Here is a 27,883-nt window from a genome sequence, read left to right on the forward strand (position 1 = left end):
CTCTCCCCCAGAACTAGGTCAGGGTGAAGTTTTGTATTTACATGGGTGACTACTTGATTAACTCTTCCTCATAAGATATATAAGCTCCAGAGACAATCTTTATCTTTTACTCACCATTGTATTCCCAGCTCCTAACACTATGCCTGGCAATTGGCGCACGAGTAAATCTCTGTGGACCAAGTAAACAGGCAGTGACTTTTGTCATCTTCCAGGAGAGGACTATGGCATACAAAGGAAGTCATGGACTTGAGAGCTCTGGGTTTAAGTCCTGACTCTGATGGTTTGCGAGTCAGGTGATCTGGGGTGAGTTGATTTACCTCTCTCAGCTTTAGTTTTCTCATCAGTAAAATGGGCATACTGTATTCACATTGGGTTGCGAAGACTAAAGACACCGTATGCCAACTGGGCACCCGGCAGGTTCTTTTTTTTTTTTTTTTAACCCGGCAGGTTCTAAACAAACTACAGACACCATCCTCACTGATCCTCACTGCCACCGCCACTGCCACCACCACCATCACTGTCACTACTGTGATCCAATTTGGAGATAATGGGGTGGAAAGAGCCCTTGTGAGGCCCCAGTACTCCTCAGGGAAAAGTAACAGATTGCTCACACCCAAAAGGAAACAGATAGTAACATTTTTTATTAAATATTACAGTGGATCAAAAAGTACAAAATATCTCTTGCCTGCTATGTGATTGGGAAACTATTGGCACGTAATACAGTATCAAAAGCAGTAATAAGTACAATTTGGAAAACATACAAAATTGAGTGTTTATAGTTTGGCTCAGCATTCTTCTGGTAGTGTTTAAACTAATGCAAAGGTTACTCAATAACCTCTCCATTGGGAAACTATGTAATATCACTGGGCCATGTTGCTATATACAAATAATCACCTTACAGAGCATAGAGGTTACATAGCTGGAATCACCAAAAGTATACAATATTTACAACACAGGAAAGTTTAAAAAAGTATAAACAGCCAAGAGATTATGCTGCTATTTTTCAGACATATTTCAACCATGGGGAGACAAGCAGAATATCAAATACATCAACAGCCAACACTGGAATTTAAGTGCTCAAGATAATCATTGCAATGGTGTGGGTCTCACCAGGGCAAACTTGTTCCCATTTCTCTTTAAAACTGGGACAAGAATAAAACTGGACCAGATGGGACTTGGCTGACCACCACCAAATGTGACTTTGTGGGACAACAAGTGAAGAGAAAGAAATGGTTCTCTTTGAAGGCACACTACATAAAATATTTTTGTGGGATCACCTCGAAATTTCCATCAGACACACCAACACACTGAAATACAGTACTTGAGAATTCATGCACCAGGTCAGAAAGTTGTAAAGTCAACATTGAGTTTTAACAAACCCTTCTGTATATGCCCTGATAAACAAGTGAACTTAAGAGCTTCTAGCTAGTAAATAAATAAGTCAGTCCTGTGGCAAATATTACAAGTTCCAATCACTTACTAGAAGAATACTTAATTCTGAAACTCAGTTGGGCTGGGATAGGTTTTTTTTTTTTTTTTTTGGTTTTGTTTTTTGTTTTTTCTTTTTTTTTTTTTTTTGTTGTTTTGTGTTTTTTTTTTTTTGTTGTTGTTGTTTTGTTTTATTGAGTTGCCAAAAGTTAAACCAGAAGTTGCATGGAAAGGTTTTTCTTTTCTTTTTTTTTTTTTTAAATATTATTTAGAATCTCCAAATCTCCAGTAAATCATGGACTTAGTGCTATTTTGAATTGCAACATTTCTTGGAAGCCACGCTCAGTAAATAGATTTATGACTCCATTGCCAATTAGATTCCACAGTTTCCTTTACTAAACTACCAATAACAATGGTTTGATTGCACAAAGAAAGGCTTGTGCAATTCCATTCAATAATAAGGCCCCTTGAACTCAAACAATGCAAACAAAGCCCTATTTAAGACTTTTTAAAATGTAGTTCTCAGCCAATGAAGAATTCAATGGTCTTTTTGAAAGATTTCCAAGATCTCTGTCCGGAGTTTTAAAACAAATAACACACTGCTTCTGTTGGGAATGTATACCCCCATTTCTCTTTATTTGTCCTGATGTTTTGCCGAGGGTATGAGCTTCCTCAGACAGAAACAGTGAGTCTCCTCTCGGAAGAGATGAGAAAAACAAAAGCTGGACTCTGTTAACATTGTTTGAAAATGGTGTGATCGAATTCCAACATGATGAAACCAGACTGAAATCACTGTAGTGGGGAAAACAAATGCCCATATTCCAAACGGATAGGTGAGGTCCACTAGGGACAGAAGGCCCCCATCTCTTGGAGACACAAACTCCTAGAAACCGCGCACCATCTAGCCCATGTCTGCTGCGGAAATGCTGGAGATTCCTTGTTGTTCCATGTCTTCTGATTCGGCCACCATTCAATCTAGTGCAACTTTCTTCTAGGTGTCCTGGCTAGCATCCTGCCAGCTGGAATTGAGATCTCTTTCCCCCTCTACCTTGTGCAATAGCAGGATAATCTGCACTCACACATTTATAATCTATATTCTACTAGTCTATCTATGGTTCTATTAAATATATATATATATATATTTAAATATATATATATATGTGAAATTCCACAGGAAGGTAAATAATTAATTGAAGCAAATGGAACTCTTAACACTAGATCTCTACATTCTTTTGTTTCCACCTTTGGATATTAAGTATGTTACATTGAATATTTGGCTTCATATCATGGAGACATTTCAATACAAATGCACGGCATGCATGGCTTTGTGTAAGAGCCGCAGTGTCATCGTTTACCAGTTTTGATTATTTTGCAGTCGAGTTACCTATTTAGAAGTTGAAAATTGTCATCAATTTTCATAGAATTAAATATCTCGGAGGTAAAAGACTGGTTAACTATGGTTCTAATGTCTACTGGGAGTGTTGGAGGAGGGGAGAGGGCTGGCTGGGGAGTTCATCAAAGCAGTCTTATCAGCAGGGATGGGACTCGGAAAGAAAAATCCACTCTGTATCGATGGACTTTTAACAGGCTTAGAAAATGTATCCACCTTGACCGTTACAGCTCAGCAGCAAAGGGAATAATGTGGCAAGAATGACAATCCACACTCTCCACATCTTTTGACTGCTTGAACAACATGTCCATCTCTTCCAACGATAAAAGAAATCATCAAGTGGACCGTACTGCCAGGCGGTTAAAACCATGACGTGCACCACCAAATGTGTGTGCACACACCCAAATCGAACGCCCCATAAACCCAAAGAAGAGGACTTTCTTTTGAAAAGGGTAATCCAGTATGCCAATTATCCCCAAAGATGTGGCCTGGGAGGTTCTTCTCGGGAACAACCAGAAGCCAACTCGATGAAGGCAATGTGGCTACCTATTACTCAAAAGACCATGGCCCAAGGAAGGTATCTGGTTGGTGCCCGGGCCTCCAGCTGCTGGTTTTCTTCTGGAGAGTCGAGCTCCATCTTCTTCCCAACCCCCTTTCCCACACTGTTTAAAGGGATCAGTGCCAACACCAATGTAAATCATTTTGGCTTCTGTTCTAATTTCTGAAATTCCTAAAATATCTGTGCAGCCCACAAATATGTCCTCTAGACTCTTGTTATTCAGCAGCTTGCTGCCGGTGAGGTTTTTGTTTTTATGATTCCTCTGGTATGTAGGACAGTTTCACAGCCTAGATAAGGTAAGTACAACGCTCGATATTTTCACAGACCCCAATACTTCAAAGCAAAGCATTTGGCCGGGTAAGCAGTGTATAAGCTCTTTCAACTATGCCACTTATGAGGAACAAAATCCTTAAGTTGCGGATCTGCAAAGGAACATTCTTTGCACTATTGTGTGCTCAACTGTTTCTTTTTCATTAGTTCCACTAGAATCAGTTGCTTCAATTTGTAAACAATAACTTTACCACCCAAAGCTGCTCAAAATGATAAGATGTGGAAAAAATTACAAACACACATCAACAACTAGGACAGTCAGTCAGCCTTGAAAACAAAACAAAACGAAATAAAACAAAACGAAAACAAAAGACCTGCAAACAAAAGCGATACTGTTTAATTAAAAAAAAAAAAAAAAAAAAAAAGGACAAGGAGGAAGTGGGAGAAAATGGAACTACCTGTATATAAATTAGGTGAGCGAACAGTGATACGGGTAGTTTTAAGAAGCAAATATATACAGTCATTTTAACAGTGTTTACTTCTCTGGATTGTTTAATAGTGTCAAAATGAAAGATCTATTGAAGTTTCACTATACATTGCATTGATTGAACCTTGGAGAGTTTTAGGAAAAGAGGGGCATCCCTTGGCAAACGCTTTGCCAGTCTTCCTTGCCCCTTCCTGTGAAACGCCTGTCCCTTTTACTCATTTATCTATTTATTTTATTTTATTTTATTTTATTTTTTGCCCAGATTGTTCCTGACCGTCGGAACTCAAGGCGGGGTCCTCTAAATTCTTCCCGGGTGACGCACCCCCCTTCGCGAGACCCACGTGCACAGTGAACCATCCAGGTGCAAGGGCATCTGCGGTGGAAGGGGCTCGGGACTGGCCGGCCAAGGCTGCAGGCGTCCCAGAAAAAAGCAGCTCAGCTCTGTCCACCTGCCTCCGCCGCCCCTTTGGCGGGGTCGGCCGCACCCCGGGCTTAGAGGAAATACTGACTCCTGATGCCGCCGCCGCGCCCGGGGCTGGGGGGGGGGGAGGGGAGGAGCTCCGCGAGGCTCACAGTTTCGTGCTGGGGTGTACGGACGACAGCTGGGAGGACGGGAAGGCAGCTTGAGGGTTGATAGCAGCGAGTGGGTAAATGCTGTTGTGCAAAAGGTCCCCGTACGAGCTTCCCACGGGGGTGGCCGCAGCCAAGTGTCTGTAAAGCTGCTGAGAATTTGTCGGCGACGTAAAAATCCCCCTTTGCATCACGAGCGAGTGGAAAGCCAGGGGCTGCATGAGCGGAGAGAGCACGGTCTGGTTTTTCAAGTACTGCAGCGAGTGGGAGTAGCCGGCGGGCAGCCGGGAGCCGAGGCCCGAGCCGCACAGGCTCCCCGAGTACAGACCCGGGAAGATGGGCGAGGACAGCGCCGCCTTGTGGCCGTCGGCCGCCGCCCCGCCCGCGCCCGCGCCCGCGCCCGCGCCCGCGCCCCCGCCCGCGCCCGCGCCCGCGCCCCCCGGGCCGCCGCCGTGCGCCGCCTTGCCGCCCCCACTCTCCAGCTCCGGGCCCTTGTCCTTCCCGCAGGCCTCCTTGGGCGGGTCGAGCGGGGACACGGCGCGGGCCTTCTTCCCCGCGATCACCAGGTCCAGGTCCTCCAGGCCGCGCTTGATGGGCCGCGCGGCGCCCACGGCCTGCGGGCCGGCCTTGCGGTGCAGCACCGGGTGCACCATGCCCTCGAGCTTGCGGAAGCTCTCCAGCCTCACGTGGTGCGGCCGGCTCGCCCTGGACAGCGGCTCGGGGTACTTCCTGGGGGCCGACAGGGTCATGGGCGAGACCCGGCAGGCCCTGGGGGCACCGTCTCGGCTCTGGCCGTTGCCCACCTGGAACTGGGGGGCGCCCTTGCTCTCCTGGGGCCCGGGCGCCGCGTGCGCCAGGCCCAGGACCTTGCCCGTGGGTTTGTGCAGGTTCTTGGGGAGGCTCAGGTCCGTGGGCTGCTCGTCGGCGGGGGCCTCGGCGGGGGCCGGCTTCCTGTCCTGCAGGTGCAGCGAGGCGAGATAATTGACGTGCAGCTTCTCCTGGTGTCTGTGGGCGGGGAAAGCACTGTTCTCGGACTCCCTGTACGCGTCCCTGCAGGCGTACTTGGAGGTCTGCTCGGCGTGGAGGTGGTGCTCCGCGTGCCGGTAGAGGCTGTGCAGGTGGGGCGACGAGTAGAAGTCGGCCAGGAGGCTGGGCACGTGCGCGTGGGGCAGCGCCCTCTTCTCCGGCAGCTTCTCCTTGCCCTCCGGGCCGTCGGGCTTCAGCACGTAGGAGTCGGCGAGCGGGCCGAGGTGGTGCTTGGAGAGGCTGCAGCGGTGCGGCTCCGATCGCCCCAGCTTGTCGTGCTTGAAGATGTCGCCGAGGCTCTTTCGGTCTTCCGAGGGCTTGCTCCGGGAACTCTGCACGTGCTGGATCACCGACGGCCGGCTCACCGCCGCGCGGTCGCCGCCCTGGCCGGGGTGGGCCTGGGACAGAGCCGAGCACAGCTCGTCCCTCGGCGTCAGCTTCTTTTTGCTGACCAGAGGGGGCGGGGAGCCGTAGGGGTGGCCGCTGCAGAGGCCGGCCCCGCTCACTTGGGACAGAAGCTTCTTCTTGGCCAGCGGGGACATGATGCCCGGGTTGCCCCTCGAGTAGAGCAGCGGCGTGTAGTTAAGCCCGTGGTTCTCGTCCACGGGCCCGGGCAGGTCTTTGTCTTTGAACATGTCAAAGGACTGAACCACCAGCACCTTCGGGGTCTGCTTGAGCGCGTGGTGGATGTCGTCGCTGCCCAGCTGGTCCACCTTGACGGTGCAGTTGGCGATGTAGTCCGCCACGGCGGGCAGCTTGTCCTCCTCCAGCTCGCCCTGGCTGGCCAGAGGCGGCTGCGCGGCGGGGAAGCCGGGGAACGGCGTCTCTTGGAGCTCGCTGTCCGGGCTCTCCGCAAAGCAGCAGGGCCGGGGGTCTTGCCTCGGGTCCACAGGGGCACTGGGAGAGGTGAGCGGCTGCTGGCCGGCCCCGGGGCCCAGCGCCGGGCCCCTCTCAGGGGCGGCAGGGGCGGCAGGGGCGGCAGGGGCGCTGGGCGGCGGGGGGGCAGGCCCCTGCTCCCCCACCTCCCCCACCTCCTCTGCTGCCGTCTCACCGTCGGCACCTTGACCGGCGTCGCTGTCCTTTTCTGGGTCCGCTCGGGACCCCACGGGCCTCGCCGCGAAATCCTGGTACCCTTCCGTTCTTCGCTTCCCCTCTGCTGCTGGGAGAGGCTCGGTGATGCTCTTCTGATTTAAAGTCTCTTGTTCCTTCTCTGGCTCTGATGAAACCTGATAAGATATTTCAAAAGGCAGTCAGCAGGAAGCCCAGTGCATTGACACGTTTTGCTATGAAGCAACATATTACACGCAGCAGTTTTCCTTGAAAACAGGCTTGCCAATCAGCTCGGGGAGTATCGGTGAAGCTTTCTTGCCTCCCAATCACAGCCCTAAACAAAGAAATCTAAAGTACAGAAACCGTAGGCTAGGGACGCAGATCCGCCAAGTCCCTTGTGAGACACCTATCAAAATCGCAGAGTGTTACGCACTGATGCTATACGACCCTATCTATCCCTCCTTGATTCTAATATATAGTCTAATTCTGAGGTGGTTTTCTTGTCAAATCAGTCAATTATCCAAATGGGTTTTAAATTACATGTTGTGCTTTATGACACTTTGGAGAAAGATTTTTATTTTTTTTTTTCCCTAAGCATCTCTCTTTCAAAAACCAACCAACCCCCCCTGTCAACAACAAGCAACAAACTTACTAGAACCCCTTGCCCTTCTTTGAGAGGGCAGATCCCATCCCAATGCGGCCGGTGCGATGCATAAAATTAGCAACGCGGAAGTGTTGATTTCTACTCGGTGCCATATGACATGCAGGAAATGGTAAAATATTGGAAAATTATGCAGATGCCACACCAGCCCTGTCTACCTGGGGACAGAAGGACTCGAGGCCTGCTAGGCTGCAGCAAACTACAGTTCTATTAAAGCTAAAAATGAAGTTATCAAAATTCAGCCAGTGAGCACCACCACAAATACAGCTTTTCTATTCACTGGAATACATTGTAGTCAATGAGATGGATGCTCTTTATGTGTCCCTATTGACAGAAATTGTGGGCACAATTTGACCCATTCATTGCTTTATGTAGCTGTGCAAAGTTTGACCTTAGAAGGTCATTTTAACTTTCCATCTGTGACCCAGCTGGCTGACAAGCCCTTTCAAAACTGTCACTCTGCCCTGACATGTCTTAGAGAACAGTCACAAAACAGTTGTATTGAGCTGGTCTTCTACCCCGAATCCCTGCCGCCCCCCCTCCCCGCCCCCCCCCCCACCTCGGGCCCCACTCCATCTCGTCCCTTGAACATTGTTCTTCTTTGTTAAGAAAAGAAGTGTCGACCACATTAACATCTTTGGGTAAAACTGAGCATGCTGGTGTAGGGATGCACAGAAACAAAAATTTTAAGGAATCAAACCCTTTCGGAGATCCACTTGAAGATATCCCTGTCTTTGAGGGATGTGTTAGACCTAAGAGCTTTTGCTTATCATCTTTCTCTTCTTTCCTTCCTTCCTTCCTTCTTTTCTACCTTCTTCCTCTTCTCTCCTCTCCTCTCCTTTCCTTTCTTCTCTCTATCTCTCTCTCTCTCTCTCTCTCTCTCTCGTACTAATAGCTGCCTTTTCCAGTACAAATATCATTACTTGTTCTACATTAACAATCACCATTGGTCTCTTGAGCTCATACACTACATGAAAATACAGAAAAATGAGTCTGGCAAGGGTAAAAGGCAAATTGCATTTAAATGTTAGTTTCTGATGGGGCTGTTGTTTGAAGTGAAGCTATAGGGGATACTCAGTCTCACTGAAGTGTCTGTGACCTCGGCCTTTGGTTACAGGGCGCTCTATGGTTTTCATCGTAAAACCCCCAGAAGAGGGAGCCTGCTTCTCCCTCTGCCTATGTCTCTGCCTCTCTCTCTGGGTCTCTCATGAATAAATAAATAAAATCTAAAAACAACCAAAACCAACCAAACAAACAAAAAAAACAAACCCGAAACAAACAGGTTTAGGGGGTCTCTGAAAACTGGGCAGAAAAAACGTGATGACCTTTTTTCTAGGATGGCATTTTATGATCTTCCTTGATAGGTTAAATGGTACCTTCCCACCAGGTAGCTTGCAATCCAATGACCTGAAGACACTGGGGGTTTGACTGGAAGAGCTTTATAAAACCTCCTATCTCCACTGAGTTCACAGCTTCATATTGAAAACATCAAAAATTAAGGACAATGAAAACCGCAATGACAGCAATAACATCCAAACCCCCAACACCCAGTCAATGAGAAGGAATACACGTGGTCCAACACATGGGTGTACATTGGAGATGGGGAAGCAATTCTTTCCATACGGGCACCTTGGAGAGGGTATGAGATGCCAGGTTGTTCAGGTGACCTGATCATGATAACCCTTGACACTTACAGGGCCCCAAGGCATTGGGGCCCATAAGAAACAGGGAGCCTGAGGGCTTTAAGGGTTTCTTTGAGCTGGAGGGAGTCGGGCCCTACTCTTGGTAACAGGCATCTCCCACACTGATGGGCTTTAGGGCAATGGGCTGAGGATTCCACCCCCCACCTCACAAAACCACCATTTCAAACTTCATCCCCAAAGTGGAGCCACTCAAAGGTCAGCTGGCCTCTGGCCTCAGTTTGTCCTCTGGTGCTCTGGCAATGCTGTACATATGGTATCTAACAGAACTCACTGATCCAAAACCCTATAATAAATCACCAGGCCAACAGGATAAAGGAAGAATGGAATGTGAGCCTTAACTTGGAATTTCCTTGCTTTTGGCCATTTATGTTGCAAGCTTGCAGATGTTTAGAAATCTCTGCATCATCTCTTTCCCCCCATTTTTTTAATTACTAAAGCTTAGAATAATTATGAAACAAAAATAAAAACAACAAAAAAGTCTTTTCTTGGTACTCCTATTATCTTCTTAAACAGGAGTCAGTTGGGTAGGTTAATTTCTAGTTAGGAGGTTGCTGTGTGTTGTGTTTCAAGCCAATGTTTAATTAAGGAGTCTCTTATGTGTTCATTATAAACCTGATTTTTAGGGGGTGTTTAATATCAGTACCAAAATTCCCTCTGGGGTTGAATCCTAGAACATGCTGTCTCCAAATGTGGCTGCTAAGTTTTTTTTTGTTTTGTTTTGTTTTTTTATGGGCAGCAGGGTTTTTTATTATTCATGTTGAAACAGAGCCCAGATCAGCCTCCATGACCGGCTGTACGCTGACAGTAATGGCTTCTACCAAAGAGCTGCTGGGGGCTGTGGGTAGCTGGGACTGGTTTTAAAAGGTTCAGAAACTACCTGTTAACATGAGAGATAATAATGGTTTCAGAGGAATAATTTCAGAATTCTCCCATAAATAATATGTACTTAAGATGTTTCTAAATTGGTCTCAACCCAAGGCTGTTGCACGGAGGTCAATTCCGGGAGGCCAACGAATCTCTGAAGTTTTGAGGACAGTCCTGCAGAGACACGGCACATCACTTCAACATTCCTCCTCGCTAGAACCCACAAAAGTGTGTTTCGATGTCACACCAACTCCTCACATAGACTGGCTGTGAAATGGCAAAGAAGCCACATCGTTCACACTGGAGTCCCTTGGCTTCAAAGAGCTGAAGCTCTGGCTCCTTCTATCTCAGAGCTGGCATTCGCTATCTGAGCTTTCTACAGGATGATCCCATCTTTCTAGATCTGATTCTTGGCCTATCCCATGTAACACCACGCACTGCGGTCCAGCTCCTGAGCAGACCCAGATCCGCCCTCTGGGGAACGGTGGGGCTGAGGCGGTCTGATTTCTCAGTCTGGGGTTGCGGGTGTGCAGGCACCGGCTGTGACTCGGGGCTTCAGGAGACCTGGGACAGGACGAGTCTCACAGAGGGGTGTGTGTGTGTGTGTGTGTGTGTGTGTGTGTAGGACAGCAACTCACCTCTGGTGATTCCTGGGGCTTCGGGGCATTCTCTTTTTCTTTCTTGCTCTTAGGGATTTCATGTTTGATGCGTTTGGTTCCTGATACTTTTGTTTTATTCTCATTTTCCTGTGAACTGTTCTCCTGTTTCCGAGGTTTGATTGGAGGCAGGGGCTTATCTTCCTCCCCTTTAATAAACCTTTCATACGGTAGGATTAATCTGGAATGACATCAGAAGACACGATCAATCATGAGAGGCAATTCCGGGAGCATCGATGCTATTGGGGTTTCGTTTCTTTTCTCAATACAAGCAGTTTATTGATGACTCCATCTCCAGTGACACCAGCGCATTTCTAGAAACTTACTCCACAGTTCAGGGATATACTCCCTCAGTCAAAAACCAGTACCTGGTAACATACCTACTTCTTTGCAAGACCTCTTTGTGGTTTTGTGAATCTATATACCAAAGATGCCGACGGAAGCGTACGAAGTTAACATCATTATCACAGCTTGTGAAACAGGGCTAAGTGCCAACAACATCAGCACAGCAACAAGAGCAACACTCATGAAGGCTGCCATTCGTTTATCATTCTGCCAGCAACTGCTTGTTGAGCACCTACTGTGTACTCAGTGTTCAAGGCACTGAGATACAGCAGTGAGCAAAATATTCAAAGCCTCTGACCTCATGAGGATGATTAGTCTAGGAGGTACTAGTGTATGTGCCAGGTTAGTGTCCTAGATTATTTCACGTAATCTCCACATCTTTATGGAGTATTATTATAACTGTTACTACTATTACTACCACTGCCACTACTATTATTATTTCCCTCTTAACAGATGAGGGCCCCAAAAGGCTAAATAATTTGCCCAAGCATCACACCATTTGTTAGAGATGGAATTTCTGCCTGCCTGCCTCCAAAGTTGATACTTCCATTCATGTCAAAATATTGACCAGACACTTCGGATAAAGAGGCTAACGGGAGGCAAGCACAGTGGGGCTGAGAGACAGCTGTCTTCTCCTGAGCTCTGAGGTGGGTAGGGGATTCCGGTATGAGCTCAGTTTTAGGGTGCCAAATAAAAGAGTCCCCGGTCAACAGGAGGGCGGACAGACCACTCAAGCCACAAAAATCAGAGGGCTGAAAAATTCAAGCACTTTAATTATATAACTTTTTAAACAAAGTACATAAAATTGTTCTAAAAAGAGAAACATCAAACAGCTCTAGTTTTAATCTGTTTTCCCTTTGCGACATAGCTCTTGATCTGAAAGGGAAAAATAGCTGATGTAATTAAAAGGGATGGATTGCATTACAATCTCAGTTTCAACTTCAGTGATTAAAGTTTTTATAATGCATTTGGTATGATTAATGACTCACTGTGGGATTAATACAAGACTCAGCCTTAAAAATATGAACTTTAATACAGCAAACATAATTTGTTTTAAATAAGACAAGTTGACTCAATGAAGAAAATGTACTTGGCTTCTAAACAACATAAATCTGTTCAAATATTGGGAACCCTAATTATTTTTAAACTAAGACTTCCAGGCAAAAACTTCTTGGGTTTGGATATCTGTTAGCTATCCTGAGATTGGTTTCTAACCACGCAATCTGGATCTCAGCCCCTTAAACATACACAACTGTTCAGGTTTGCGAGTACAGACGTGGGGCATTTGTGATAATATTTCAGTGTTTAATAAAATACCAAGTAAATTATGGGAAAATGAAATCCCAATTTACAACGTATTAGAAACAGAATTCATTTACTGAGCATGCTCGGACAAGGTATGTGCAAGAAGGCGTGAATAATAGTTTCGAGCCCTCCATCTGGCAGTGGGCCAGCCATGAAGATCAACACAGCCCATGGGGAATAGTTATCTTCAGATCCCATTACAAACTGAGTTTAAACATGTTACAGCTGCTAAAACTGGAAACTGTTCTCTCTATGTCGACTTACTAAAATAATATATGGCTGCCAAATACCTGCTTCCCACTGTAATATTACAGTTAATGTTTATATAATAAAAAGCATAACTAAGCAGAAGAAGAGAGAAAAAAGCAATCTTGTTCATACTTGAATTTATCCCGTCTCGTCTATAAGTCCCCAACATTACCCCGATCCCTTTTATCTACACAGTCCTGCCAGGGACTCGATCCCCTTTAGCAGGTTGGGGATTACTGTCTGGGAGCCAAACACATCAAATATTTTAAATTGGAAAAAAATATTTTAAATAGACTTTAATGAAAACATTTTATATTGTTGGGACAGATAGGTTTGTTTTACTTGTGTTTGGTTGCCATGGGAACCTGAGCAGCACTGAAGTCTGGGTATTCCAGTGGTGGCTGCTGGTTGGGACTGGGACCACCCTGCCCTGGACTCCATTCTCTAATTGAGACGGCGACACCTTGAGGAGCTCTCTTGGCAGAGAAGCGCGGTAGTGTTACCTCTGAGTGTGGGGAGAGGATGACAGGAGGCAGAGAACTGGGTGGGAGACCCACCCAGCGTGGGCCCCAGAGGACCCCTCACCTCCGGGTCTGACTGTCCTGGGGCCGCCAGGCCCCCCAGAGGGGTGGGCGCCAAGGCACTTGAATTTCCTTACACAACTGCAGATTCAAGAAGAAGCAGGGCAACATTTCCATTTCATTTTTTTCTTTTTTCTCCCCCCCCTCCTTCTTTCTTTCTTTCTTTTTTCTTTTTTTTTTTTTCTTTTTTCTTTTTCACTCAACTCAGCAGCTGGCTGGCCGACAGCAGTAAAAAATACATTTCACTTTGCTGGTCAAAGGCCTAAAGCCAGAAGCAGGAAATGTGGAATTAAATGTTTCTTGTATCTGGAAAGAGGCATGACTAAGGTAAAACTGAATCCAAACACAAGCCTTGCTTGTTCAAGGCTTCCAGAGGGAGGGTATATGTGAGCTAGTGAGTGAGCAAGTGAGTGTGTGTGTGTGTGTGTGTGTGTGTGTGTGTGTGTGTGTAAAGGTCAACTGAGTGGCTCCCGCTACCCCCCCCCCCCCCGCCCTTCTAAATCACTGAAAGATAATTATAGTGGCTCAGGGAAAAAAGGTTCCCAAAATAAAACAAGAAAGGCAGCAGCTAAAAGGAAACAAGTAGAAATATGACCAGCTAAGCCCTGAAGAACAGGGTTCGGTCTCACCCGGCACACAAACAATCGCTGTTCATATAGTGATTTCCGTTTGGTGAGATTTTCACTGAATGTTTTTTCAGTTATCCTGTCACGGTACAACACAATTACCCCACAGGATATGATCTTATCATTTGATTATTAGAAGTTTTTACAGTGCGAGAGGACGAGAGCTATTATACGTTTCTGAACATTTAAACGTTCAGCGTCCATGTGATACCATTAAAAACAGGTTAGCCAATATGAAGGCCAACATTGCCCAATACAGGAAGCTGAGTAGGTTCGTATTGTATAAAGAATCTAGCATAATGCAACATGCCTATGCCTTGCGGATGATTATTCCTCAAATATTTGTAGTACGACAAAGATTTAATCAGTTTCTAAACTATACAGATAACAGCAAAAATGCACCCCAGCCCCAAGAACTCATTACACAGGAGAACTATTTTCAATGGGCTGCAACTCTAAGAATGTGGGTTGGGTTTTAGGTGGGCGGAAGTAATGGGGAAGAGAAGCAATATATTCATTAGAAAATCCAGAGAGATTTTTACCCCTGATCTACATCTACTCTGGGAATTGAGAGCGAGGCAGATAAATGGGCCTTTCTTATTACCCAGATTTCACATTTCAGATTAGCAAAATGCTTATTTACGATGCCATTAATGGATCTGAAATAGGTAAGCCATCATGTATTAAAAAATAACATCTTTCCATAGGCATAAGATTTGTAGCAGCATGAGATTTTATTTTTCCCTAGGAATAATACAAGAATAACATTTTCCACCCCAAAGCAGAAACAGTAGGGGAGCCTTTTGCTATCACCAAGATTCCTATTAAATTCAGTCACTGTGAAAGCAAGATTTTTTTTCTCCTTCTCCTTCTTTTTCTTTTTTTTAAATAAAGACGACTCAAAATCAACCCGAGTTAAAATTAACAAATCAATAGCATGATAACCTTGATTTATTAGCATCTGAGCCACTAAATTATCATCATCCAAGAAATTGCTGCTTTGAAAAGATTTCGGCTTTGTTAAATCTCAAGTTAAATAATGGTGCTCCGTATACTAGGTTTTTAGATCGGCCTCATCTGATATTATGAAAAATTCAATACATTTCTCTACAGCAGAAGTCAGGGGTCAGCAAATCTATTACTGTAATGTAAGTAATCTGGCAACCTGCCAACTCTTTCTCCCTTTTATTATTTTTTTTTGAAACACCAAGGCAGATAATTTTATATTTACAAATTCTAAAATCCTCCAGGGTCTTGCTTCTCTTAACAAAAACCGGCAGCCTCACATTCAAGAACTGTATATGGCACATGTCCTCATCATTTGCATTTCATACAAAAGAAGAAAGACTCTTCATCTTTATTAGGCAGCGTTCCCCCTTCCCTCACCATAGGCAGAGGGAAAATAATGTCAAATCTCATCTGAACGAGTAACCACTCATAATCTTCTGTATTGATTAATGCTTGCGTGGAATGACTGAACTTTTGGGCCAAAACATTTAGCAAACAGTGCTTAGGAGAAGAAATGAGAATCCATCTATTTATAGAACTCTGCAAAACGGTATTATAATACTGTCTAGAACTGATTCAATTTGGAGAGTCGGGGAAAGAAGTAGGAAATTTTTAGGGTTGAAACTGATCCTCGAACTCACCCTAGTTACTTTATAGACATTCTCATGGCATCAAACCTGTGAAAAAGTCTAGGCCCAAAGATCTGCTGGTGACCTCAGAACAGAATATCTTAGGGGCACAGGGAAATAAAGTTGGTGTGCATGTCAAGGCAAAAATGCTACTGCTATTCTTATACATTTTAGGTTTTTTTTTTCACGGTCGTAGAAAAGAAATGACATATTGGTTCCACTGGGGTTTCGGACCTGATCTGATCCCAAATGAAGTCATTATACCTCCAAGTTGATTCCAGGGTTGGTAAATTCTAAGGCTTGGCCAGACATTTCCCTTCTCAGCCAGAAATTGAAAATATAACTTCACTGTGAAGTGTGGGAAGCAATCTTTCACCAAATATGGAGCCAATGGAAGGTATATTTTTCTTTTTCGAAGATGATGTATGCACACTGGTTAAGGTTCCAAGAAGAATAGAAAGTTTCTAATCTCACATACTGTTCACCTCTCAGGGTTCCAGACTAAGACCATAAAAATGGCGGAAGAGCATTTGGGTGACAGCACCAAAACAAAAGTCAAATACACAAATGTGCTGTGGCAGTGCACACAGAAGCGGGATGTTTCCTCGGAGGGCACAACACTCACTGGGTACAAAAGAAACTTTGTTCCTGTTCTTTTAAAAGCCAAGTTCCATCTAAGAGAGATGTGGGCCCTGGGTAAAGGTCTCCTTGATTTTATGGTGTGAGTTTCTGTAAAGCAGAATAAAAAAAAAAGTGTGCCGAGTATGAGGAGCAAAATATCAGTAACCATGAGAGCTGAGAAAGAGGTCTCTGGTGTCTTTCTCCAACAGATGAGGAGGTGAATTGAAGACTTTGAGCATCAAGCCATGGAGCGAGAGTCCATGCTGACATGGAGGTCATGGAGGATGAGTCTATGGGAGGACTCATGGGAGACAGGAAAGCAATGGGAAAACGCAGTGTGGATTCGGTATAGAAGACTTAGCTTAGCCCGTGAGCTCACCAAGGGTAAATTGTACCGAGGTCTTTAATAAGGAAGTGGGTGTAGTAAATAGCATCATTTGTGTTCTGTGTAAGATACCCAAAAGGTATGTGGCACATTATCATGAACAGCATTATACGGCCACTAGTCTTTAGAAAAGCTCTTTCTTGGGAAAATGACCTGCCTATCACTACCTACTCAAGAGGCATTAGAAGATGAACAAGAAACTTTTTTTTGAGGGCATTAACACTGTCCATTTGCCCCTGGAAGGGGTGGGAGGGTTGTTTCTTCAGCCCATTAATGACTCTGACACCTTCCTCTGTGGTCCTGGAGTGCCTGTAACCCTAACTAAACAAAGAAAGAGAAAAAGGGTTCATGGACCAAAGCCCCAGCAAGACAGTGGCTTGATTCCTATAAACGATTGTCGATGTGAGAGAGATGGTTCGAGGATGAGAGGCCCCCTGAACTGGAGTTACATTGGTCTATGGGGACCTTGGTTAAAAGGTGAGGTGGGAGGGTGGGGAGGGCAACTTCTGATTGTTCTCATATATTGATTAGGTATAATGATATTAATAGTAGTCACCATGTATTAATTGCCTATCAATACCAGGCTTTTTGTATATCTTAAGTTGCAACCAGTACAAAAAGATGTATATCCAGATACATTATTTTATCCTCATTTTATAACTGAGGAAACTGAGGTTCAGAGTGAAATAATTAAATGACTAGTCAAAGGCATGCAGCTAGTAAATGTCAAAATTTGAGTTCAAACGCAGATATACCTGCCTCTCTGAGCTGCTTTCATATCAGCAGGGTAGCAGTGCATTTTCAAACCTTGTCTTAAAAGTACCGACACCGAGGAGACACTGAACGAACTGATCACCCCTGGCTTAAGAGAATCCTATGTCTTAAGGCACTAAAAAATCAGGGTGAGCATTCTCCTTTTCTCAGAAGCAGTAGTCCTATAAAACACTCATGTGGCCATTCCACAAGGAGTCAGCCCGTTACAACAGAAGCAGCCCTATGGTTTGGGCACTTGGCACAATTCTCCTCTAACAAAATGCCAGCAGGATGTCATGACTCTCTAAAAGGTGGTAACTCTGGGTTAGGTCAGGCCCAACCTGATGTTGGACGGCAAGAGAAAATTAAGAATAATATATCCTGCATGGATTTCAGCCTGTAGCACTGAATCTTACCACACACTGGAGGTTCTCATGGCTTCCCCATCTAGAATGAAAGCTCCTCAGGGGCTTTGCTTCTAGGATGCCTCCTTGCCACTTCTGTGAGGGTCTAGACTGACATTAGCCCTGTGTCTTTCAACTTAAGGCCACACTGAAGAAAGTTGGAATGGATTTAAGAAAGGCTGACTTTATGCCCCTAGGCATTAAAACACACGCTCACAACAGAGGGCATAGACCCAAAGCAGCACCCAGCCCTCCACAATGCCAGCAAGCAAAGATGGCGGCAATTATTCTTCTCGATGAGAAAACAATGACTAACTCAGAATCAAGTTGCGTGGATCCATTTCAAGGGCAGATGAACGTTATTTCAAGAATAATAGACAAATACAACTACAGTCTTTTCAACAGAATAAGCACCCCAGAAATGAAGGCAGGCAGTGTTCATTATGTAAAAACAGGCAAAGAACTATTGCATTTAGGTCCCATGTATGTGAGATAACATGGATTATGGAGCTTCTGAAATGTTCATCAGGTCCCCCAAACATTTATTATTTTGATCGAACTTTGTAATAACTCATCTAAAAACAAAATGTTCCAAGAGGTTTTCAGTGGAAGAGTTAAGGATATATTTTAATGGTAAACAATTACATTCTTCTGTCATCTGATACTTTTTTTCTTTCTTTTTTGGAAACAGGCTCTCTGAATTTTCAATAGTTCCTTTGTGAAGGCATCTGTTACTCACGTAATTGAAAAGATGTTTGTGCAGTGGCATGCTTGAGAGTACAGTTATTTAATCTTAATGATAAAGCCCCGAGGACAGAAAATCATAAGTAGAAACCTCTTGTTATTTATCAAAAAGAAAAGGGGCTAAGACACCTAATCTATTCTCAAATTTAAATTCATGCTTGATGAAAACTATCAATAAAACATTGGACCTGAAAAGTTTCTTAAATACTATAGCCAGGTTCAAAGGGGTGAGTTAGGGGGGAGGTAGGAAGAAAACGAAAATGAGACAATAAAGGAGCTTGACAAAGAAAAACTGCTGTTTGGCAAGCTTTTTTTTTTTTTTTTTTTTGGGTCAAACAAAGAACTTGCTGTAGTTTACAGCATGACACACACACTTGATTAGTTTGTGCCTGAGGGTGTTTTTACACTCTATAGTGTAAACTTCAACTTCTATTAATTACAACTTGCATTTAGAGGCAAATTTAAGAATTTTTAAATAGAGATTTTTTTTCCAAGGCTGTTGTTTATTTTTTTTTAAACAGAAACCAGTTTTTCTACTCCAGGGCCTGGCAAGGGCTTTGTTTTCCTTTTTAAAAGTTTTTTGAAATACTCAGGCATTGGAAAGGTAGCAGAGCACTTTAAGCACTCTGAGGGATACAGAGGGAGGCTTTTGTTTATGAAGTTAACTGACTGTCCTTTCGGGAGAAATTCTGTAGGTCCCCAAGAACAAGCTTGGTGGGGTGTAGACAGAAGGGCTGTGGCTAGGCCTCAGCCTGTCTGAATCTTGGTGCCTTGTTAGATTTCCCTGACTGCTGGGTGTTGCTAAGAGCCAGAGGCCTTCTGTGGGTTTAGGGGAAAAGGTCGAGAGGGCATGCGTGGCAGTGTTGCAGAGGTGTTGCTGTGCCCACTGGCCAGAGCCCCCATCATTGAGATGATGATTAGAAAGGAGTTGCAAGTCCATAGACTGCTCAACCCCACTATGGGTGCCCATGGGGGAAGATGGAACAGGGTCTACCCTTTGGACCTCGGGGCAAGACAGTCAATAGGCACTAAAAAGGTAAACTGTAATACCTGCCTTGGTGTATCCAATTCAGAAATTCAGCCTTAGTACTCACCTAATAGCTTCTTCCATCACCTCATTCCTTACCTCTTAACACACATTCCCTAGAGAAAACCATCCGTTTTGTTCAAATTTAATTTAATTCATTCAATCCCAATGTCCTGAGTCCCTGATATGTTCATGACACTCTCCTGGGTCCACTGGGGAGACTCCAGGAAACCAATAGCCCATGATCCTTGCCCTCAAAATTAGTATCTTTATCAGTCTCAAATTCAACAGCTGAACATTTTAGGCAATGTATGATGATCTCTAAAGTTATAACCTAACTCTTTAAGACCTGGTCAAAATTCTAGATCCTCCTGAAGACTTTGCTCATTCCAGCTTGAAAATTCTCTCTATTCTTTCTTTGATCCCTATTGAATTTGTTATTTGTATCAATTTCTTATAGACCTGAAGTTTTTATAACCTCAAATAATTTAACTCTCTTTCAGATATGTATGGACTATGAGTTGGATTGTATGATGTTAGGTAAGCCAAGGATCACAGCACCTTCCAGTTCTAATGAGTCAGTGGTAATGGCCTACGCGTGCCATACTGAGGAGAGTTCTGAAGCTGAACTTGGGATTGTGGAAACCAGCATCGTGTTTCCTTCGCGTTCTCTGGTAGCATGGGCACTTCCTCATTGTTTGCCAGCCTTATTCCAAACTCTTTGGTTTATACGTTTTCATTATCCCAGAGGGTGCTTTGCAAGTGGTAGACGTTCAAAAAACACCCATTGGCTCTTGAAGGCAGAAGCAAAGGAAAAACGGCAGTTGCTCAAATGGCAAATCTATCGTAACTCAGAAAAACAAACCAGCAACTAGGAGGGCTTCTTACCAATTTCAAATGTAATCTTAGGTTATGTTGATAGACTGATACTGCTACATCCCAAGAAGTACTATATGCCACATCTGGAATCGCTCTGGGTATTCTGAGTGACACAAATTGGAGGCATCTACATGACAGCAGGCCAAGCTGGTGAAAATCCATAAATCGTGCTCTGAGGCTTGGCTGAATGGAATAGGAGGACTTGAAGTGAAAAGGGAGCCAAACATATGGAGGCCCATCACCAAGGAAATGGCATGCACAGAAAGTCAGCCTCCACAGGCAAGGTAGGGTCATTGGGAAGCCACAGAAGGTGTCCTGCTCAGTATGTGGAAGAGTGTTTAGATGAAAAGCACGTTCAGTGATGGTTCTTCTTTCTCACCCCTCAACCGCAGGGCATTTGAGCAGAGATTGGATTAGCCCAGTGTCAAAGCTGGTTCAGTCCTCACAGAACTTGACAGCCTATAGGCTACTTTTGCCCAAAGGTAGGTTTAATTTAACTTATATTTTCAGAAATACTGGATCTACTATTTTTAAATCAGGTGATTTCACATGAAAGTCATCAAGAAACCATGGAAAGTCTGACAGCACTGAGACTCTATCTACCCAAAGCAATGGTGTTGGCAGATCCCACTGGACCTCTCTGGCTCGGCTGTATGTTCCAGCTTCCTACTTTCCTACCTGGCCACCTGCATCCACCTATGCTACGTCCCCCATAAACATCTGAGTTTGTGACCAGTGGTGTAGAGCTGTGCTTCTTCAATGACCTGACATGAAGGACTAGGTTTCTAAATTTTCTGTCTTGCTGACGGGACACTTTTGTTAAATTCATAATTCATGAAAATGATTAGTAAAACAATGAAATTTAAAGCAAGGCACACAAAATACCCCCAATGTTTTATTAGTCTCAAGGGACATAAAATTATTCTGGCAAATTGCTATATAAGTGTAACAATGCTTATTTGTAAACTGTTCTGTTCGTGGAGCACAGACAGGCCAGAAAGCCTCACTTGAGTAGTACTGGTGTAGAGGATGACTAAGGGACCTCTCAGATCTAAAATGCTGAGACCCTGCCTGTATCTTTCTGAATCGGGTTCTGATTAACTTCAAGGGTATCAAAATGAGCAAGAATAGATCAGATTGTGTCCTGGACATAGGGAGAGCTGCAACTCCCCTTACTTTCCCCCTTGACTTTCTCCTCATGACATGATTAGTCAAGTTCCTTAGAACTTGATATCTTTTTGGCATTTACCTTAAAGCACATATTTATCTTCCTCAAAACGTGAACCTCCCACACACTGCCTGTTCTACCTTCAGAGGAGAAAGGCAAGAGGTTCAGCAGACTGTCACTTGGGTTCTACCCAGATGCATCTGGCTTGGCTTCGGCTCCCCCCAAGTCTCCCCCAGCTCTGCAGCAGGACAGTCTTGCCTGGGGAATGCTTACGGGAAAAGCCAAAGGTTAGAATTTGAAATTGGGCATTACGTACATAAGAAGATGAAGCATAATTGCCCATTTTCCCCATAAGCAAATACATTTGTTTATGATTTTGATTTTCTAAATACCCGGCAAAGCACATCATAAAGTCCTTTTGCCTTAATGCTCCTTTTTCCATCCTTAATAACAACTTCATGTGCTCCTCAGACACACACTATGCAATTTATCCAGGAAAATTCAAACCAGTAATCTGGTATTCTGTGTGAAGATTTTTTGTCCCCCTCTGGCATGTGCTTAAAAGACATTTTTCTAAAAAGGAAAACAAATCTGCATGTGAAAACAAAGTCTTTAAGGTGAATTACTATTCCAGAAAATCAAGCTGAGAGGACTCTATAAAAATAACCATCTTCCTTTTTTGTTCCTTTACTCATAAAGGTGACTCAGGACACCTTCAATGCAGAGATGGATGAGAAAGAAAATGTTCTACTTAGAAAGTTCCCACCCAGCTGACAGTGGGCATTTTTTCTTTGCATTCCAACCTCTGGTAGCTTGACTATATATCCTGAGCAAGAAGTGTCCAGAATAATCACACTTCATGAGCTTTACTGAGTTTGAGACATCCACGTAGCAACATGAATGCTTTTTATATTGGTGATCAGCTGTAACATGAGCAATTAAGTACAGTACTAATGGACTATGGCCAGGAGCCTGGTACTAATATTAAAAACTGACAGAGATGAATAGGTTTGGAAGCAAAACCAGGCTGACAAAGACATTTTTATGAAGTGCCTGGACCTATTTGATTTAAACCAATCAGAGGCAAGTTTGGACGAGTCAGGCCTTCAGCGACAATGATGCATTCACAGGCATTGTACCATTTCTGTTATGCCTTAAATAAAAACACCCATTGATTCTTTTCAACAACCCACACTTTCATTATTACACTCATTAATAAACCAAAAGTGCTCAACTAAATATACAAGTAATATTTACTGAGGCCCCAGCTACTTTTTTCTTGTTGGAAAATGAAAACATTTACTGGAAACACGAACCGCACCACATGAAAAATAAATCAGAGGATAATGCATAGATCACTCATTTCTTCTTCATCTTCTTGGAAAGCTAAGCTGGCGATAGGGAAGGGGAAAGGGATCAAGTCTGTACACCAGAGTGAAAAGAGTGAGACCAGGTGACTGGCTGCACAGGAGCAACCCAGTCATTCTGATCTGATGGGGAAAGGTATGAAAAATGTCCATGGGCATCTCCGGACGAGATGTCTGCCCACAACATCCTGATATTTGTCTTTCTCACTTCTTGATCCTTCTTGAAAATGGTGAACCTTCACCAATCTAGGCCACTCTGTTTTGTGTTAGCACAGCCTGTAACTAGCAAGAAGGAAAGCGATCAGCCAAGTCTTTAAGCATGGATTCAGCCAAGAGCTCCAGCCTCTTCTCTGACCAAAGAAGAACTGTTTCTAGTCCCTGGGACAGATCTGAGTGTCCTCTGCCCTTCTCTGAGAGAAGTGTTAAAGAGAAAGAAGATGTGAGACACCTAGAGTAGTTGCCCCCAGATTTTTCTCCCCACCACAACACATAGGAGCAGGGATGAGTCCTTTCGGATCATGATTGGTGCAAAATGAGTGAGGCTGGTATAATTATAAGTGGAGTCTCATTTTTTTTTTCTAAAGATTCTATTTATTTATTTGAAAGAGAGAGAGAGAGGGAACATGAGCAAGGGGGAGAGAGGGAAAAGCAGACTCCTCACTGAGCAGGGAACCCAATATGGGGCTCAATCCCAGGACCCTGAGATCATGATCTGAGCCAAAAGCAGACACTTAACTGACAGAGACACCCAGGTGCTCCCTGGAGTCTCTCTCTCTTTTTTTAAAGTCAATTTCTGCCAATTTTAGTACTTCACTATTATTAACTATTAGTCATTCAAGACATCCTTGGTATCTGATCACAGCAACGTGAAAGGAGCAGCCCAGATGATGAAAGGATATACAAGGAAGGGTAAAGGACCTTGCTAATCACCCTGTTGTAACTGGAGTTTCTGAATCTGTGCAGGGAGTTCCACGTTGGGGGGCCCACTTGGCAGTTGACTATTGTTGTAGCTCCAAATCTACTCTGCTCTGCTTGGTGATTCTGGGACCAGGGTTCTGCAGATGACAGGCCTCTTTTGTCAGCTGTCTTCCTTTTGGGGTTCTGTAAATGGGGCCCTAGCCAACCAGGGAGGGGAGGAAGGACTTCTATTTTGCTTGCTGTTCATTTCAGGGCCAACCCAACAGTAATTTAGCAGCAGCATTTGGTTCCAGCCTCTAGCTCCTGTCAACAATCCCAGACCAGTTTCATGGCATTTGCTCTGAGGTCCAACACCAGTCAGGGAGCACCGCCTCCTCAGGTCTGAGAGCAGCTCCTCGGTGCTCCACCTCTGGGCTCAGTAAGGACCAGCACTGGTTGAGAGCCTCTCCCCAGGAGGGATCTAAACCCCAGCTCTGTGAGGCATACTCTCTAAACTTCTAGGTGGCAACACCCTAACCCTCTTTCCCTATTCTCCTGGTCCTAGGGAACCTGTGGTTATTACCTCTATATTAATGTTGCACTTTACGACATTTTTTTCAGTAGATTCTCTTTGTTGAATACCTAGTGTAGTTCTTATCTTCCTTACTGTATCCTGATACACACTGACCCAACAAATTCCAGATTTAGCAGAGTGAGTGACATAGTTTTTCAAAAAATATAATCCAGTGGGAGATTTAACCTTTATGAAATACTCCTTTTACTACCAAGAATGAGGAGAGAAGAGACATTTTTTAAGAATCTTAAATATGTTTCTCAGTAAACTTTGAGGTATCTCTACTAGAATTTTCCAATTTGACTGATTGAAGGCATTTTGGATGCTACTACTCCAGGTGAGGTAGATCATGAAACAAAGTACACAATCTTCAAAAGAATATATACTGGTATTTCATTTAAGATTTAGGCTCTTTGGACCCCTGGGTGGCTCAGTCAGTTAAGGACCTGCCTTTGGCTCAGGTTATGCTCCCAGAGTCCTGGGATCAAGCCCCACATCAATGGGGAGTCTTCTTCTCCTCTCCGTTTATCCCCTCCCCCTGCTTGTGCGTTCTCTGTCTCAAATAAATAAAATCTAAAAGAAGAAGAAGAAGAAGAAGAAGAAGAAGAAGAAGAAGAAGAAGAAGAAAAAGAAGAAGAAAAAGAAGAAGAAAAAGAAGAAGAAAAAGAAGAAGAAAAAGATGATGACGATTGAGGCTATTTTTATTCAGATAACTGCTTGAGTTAATTATACACATACACACTCACTCTACTATTAGATCCAATCCTTTTTCTATCCCAAACTCAATCTGTTTTTTACCATGTGATAGCTCTGTAATATGTTTGATTAATTTTCATTCTTTAACTGGATAAGTTAGCTAACAGTTAGGATATACTCTTTCTTGCAAATTTTAACGGCTATCTGGTCCTTGAAGTTTGATGGTTCAGGTGTTGGGAACATTTGCAGATAGGGGTAGGGGGGGTTTCCCATCAGAATAGAAGTCCTTCGAAAATACAGTGTTTCTAATGAAAATGCTCTGATTAAAGCCTTGACTCCTAAGTCAAAACCAGTCAAATGTGTTCCCTCAAGCGCTCCTTACCCAACACTCACCTGAGATATGGATACTATTTTGTAGGAGGATTTCAGTGGTGTCCCTGTGATGTACAGTGAGAATGTAGGTTTTCTATTAAATACTGAGAGAAATAACACTCACATTTGAAAAGTTGATATAATGTACTGAAAACAATGCTAGGACGAGTAATAATTCAAATTCCTGTTACCAATTTTTAAAAATTCTTTTGGACCATAACTCCAACATGTAAGGCAATCTCTTGGGAATACTTTGTGGGGATTATTCATGGGGTACTAAACCCAACCCAGTTTACTATGATTATTCCTACAAAAACTATTCTAAGTTTCATTGAATGGCTATACTAAAAGAGGCTCTTTGCTAAATGCAACACAGATAAAAATATAACTGAACTAAAAAAATATGACTAAGAGTTGATCTACTAGATAACATGATCTGAAGATGCATTTGTAGGATGCAAAGGCGGGTGTTGAGCATCTGGGTTGAAGTTGGAATGGTAAAGAGCAACTATTACACTTAGCAGTTCTGTTTTACCTCTCAAACTAGCAAGCCGACTGGCATGTTTGTTCATCTGGGTCTTGACTTCATTCCATTCATGACCGTTATTAACACACACACAGAGACACACACACACACAGACACACACACACACACACACACCTCTACTTAGATCTTACAAGCTCTGAATCTGAAACCAGGTTGCTGAGTCAGTCAACATGTCAGCAGGGAAAGGCCAGGGATAAAGAAGTTGGCGCGACCTTAACAAATCAAGTATGGAGTGGGAGCACAGAGCAAGGATAATGCATGAATTTGCTAGCAGATCTGCACTGTTGTGGGCAACAACAGTCCTAATGCAAAGAGGAAACACTCCTTTGGATACAACCGTCATAGTAGCTAATTCGGCATTACTTCTTGTTTGCATGATCATTACCTTCTGAGAGAAGCTGAAACTGTTAGAAAATGGAACCACGCAAAGCTTGGCAAGAAAGGATTTTCTTGGTCAAAAGCAGAGCCGTAGAAGAAAAAATACCAAGATGGCAAAAAAACAATGGATCTTATCTGGGGCCAATTTCCTTATTAAAGAAATGCTTACTTTTCAATATTAATACATTTCAATGTCAATACGGTTACACGGCAACCTCATAGTAACACTGCAGACTCATGATTGCCAGAAGCTGAAGGTTCTTGTAGTAAATGAACCTATGGAGAACACACTGAGTAATCTAGGCTTGTGGGGGGCGGGGAGGTATTGTCAAATAGGTGATCACAGGATAAAACCAAACAGAAAAAAACATCTAATTTTAGCCCCTGTAACTAGAGAAAGCCATGTTCCCTAAAAAATCACAAGGCGGTATGCAAGGTAAAATGCCAGAGGATATTTTCTATTTCCAGAAAGGTCCTTTAGACTTCCCCTTATCTTATCCTTCACCAGACGCCTCTTCCAATGAACACACTTTTAATTAAGCAACGGCTTTCCAAGAAAGGGCTTCTTACCTTTCATAATGTCTGCGGGTGCAAGTGGCGGCGCTGGTGCTCCCAGGATTACCGCCTAATTCATCATAAATATGTTTCCATTGTCGGCGGGCTGTTATCTGAAAAAATGGCAATGGGAAATTCAATCTTGCATCATAAGAGGTTCTCAGTGCCAGGACTCAATACATATGCAACAGGCAGAAAAGGACAGTCTGTTCTGGAAACCCAGAGACACAGAAGTCCAAATGAGGGTATGGGGAGACTTGGGGTTTCACAGTGGGATCTGTTTCGTGGTACTTTTCTTTACAATAAACACAGAATTCCGCTTTGGGCTCTATATTTTGTCACCCTTAGAGCATTTCACCTAAGGCATCTCCCTAGATATTTTATGCAGCTCTTTCCCCTCAAGGACCCAAACTCATACTCTGATCCTTTAGGTCATGTGATAAAGCACCCCATAAAATAAGATTTCAGCTAAAGTGTCAGTTTAAAATAATCAGAATTAACACTGGTTGTATAAGGGGCGGGGAACTGGGTGGCCAAGATTATAGAAAAAGAGAGAGGCTTCTCCCCAAGCTTCCTCTTGTATCTTCTGATTTTTGACCTATGTGATGCGTTGACTACTTTAAACACTAAATAAGATTACTACATAAGTTAATTAAATTGATCAAATTGCTTATGGAATTTGCAGTCATCTCCGGGATACTTTTATGCCAGCTCCTCTAACCACCAAGACAAAACCAAAATCTGAAACTGTGTCCGTTGCAACCTGTTTACTTTTATTCACTTAGGTCAGCAAAACGGGCTATCCATCAAATCCTACGAAACCAAACAAATTCCAAAGGGAAAACACAAGCTACGTCTACTGTGGCGCTGGGTGAATAAAATGGGGCAGCTTGCAAAACTACCGAGAGGCACATTATGGTCCTGTTTAATTTCTTTCTTTAATTTTATTTTTGTACATAAATTAAGATTTTACAAAATAACAGATGCATGATCTGGCAAATGATGAATTTGGGGAAACCACGTCATCTACTACATCCGAGTGAGTCTAGCATTTCCTTGAAACCAGGAGACAGAGCACAGTCTGAGGTCCTTGTGAACCTTTCTAAACA

At 43.7% G+C, this 27,883-nt stretch overlaps 1 protein-coding gene across 3 annotated transcripts in view; it reads right to left on the reverse strand.

Moving 5' to 3' along the window:
• Nucleotides 1-622: 622 nt before the first annotated feature.
• Nucleotides 623-27,883, reverse strand: part of ARID5B (AT-rich interaction domain 5B) — a 178,613-nt gene continuing 151,352 nt past the window's right edge. For all 3 annotated transcript variants that reach the window (XM_055308720.1, XM_055308719.1, XM_055308721.1), the window contains 3 exons: nt 26,790-26,887; nt 10,647-10,845; nt 623-6,956 (listed from right to left, as the gene is read on the reverse strand). In XM_055308720.1, the coding sequence (XP_055164695.1) occupies nt 4,704-6,956; nt 10,647-10,845; nt 26,790-26,887 (2,550 nt within the window). In that variant the 3' untranslated portion in view covers nt 623-4,703. The remainder of the gene's footprint in view (nt 6,957-10,646; nt 10,846-26,789; nt 26,888-27,883) is intronic.

Source organism: Nyctereutes procyonoides, unplaced genomic scaffold (assembly GCF_905146905.1).
Source record: "Nyctereutes procyonoides isolate TBG_1078 unplaced genomic scaffold, NYPRO_anot_genome, whole genome shotgun sequence".
NCBI lineage: Eukaryota > Metazoa > Chordata > Mammalia > Carnivora > Canidae > Nyctereutes > Nyctereutes procyonoides.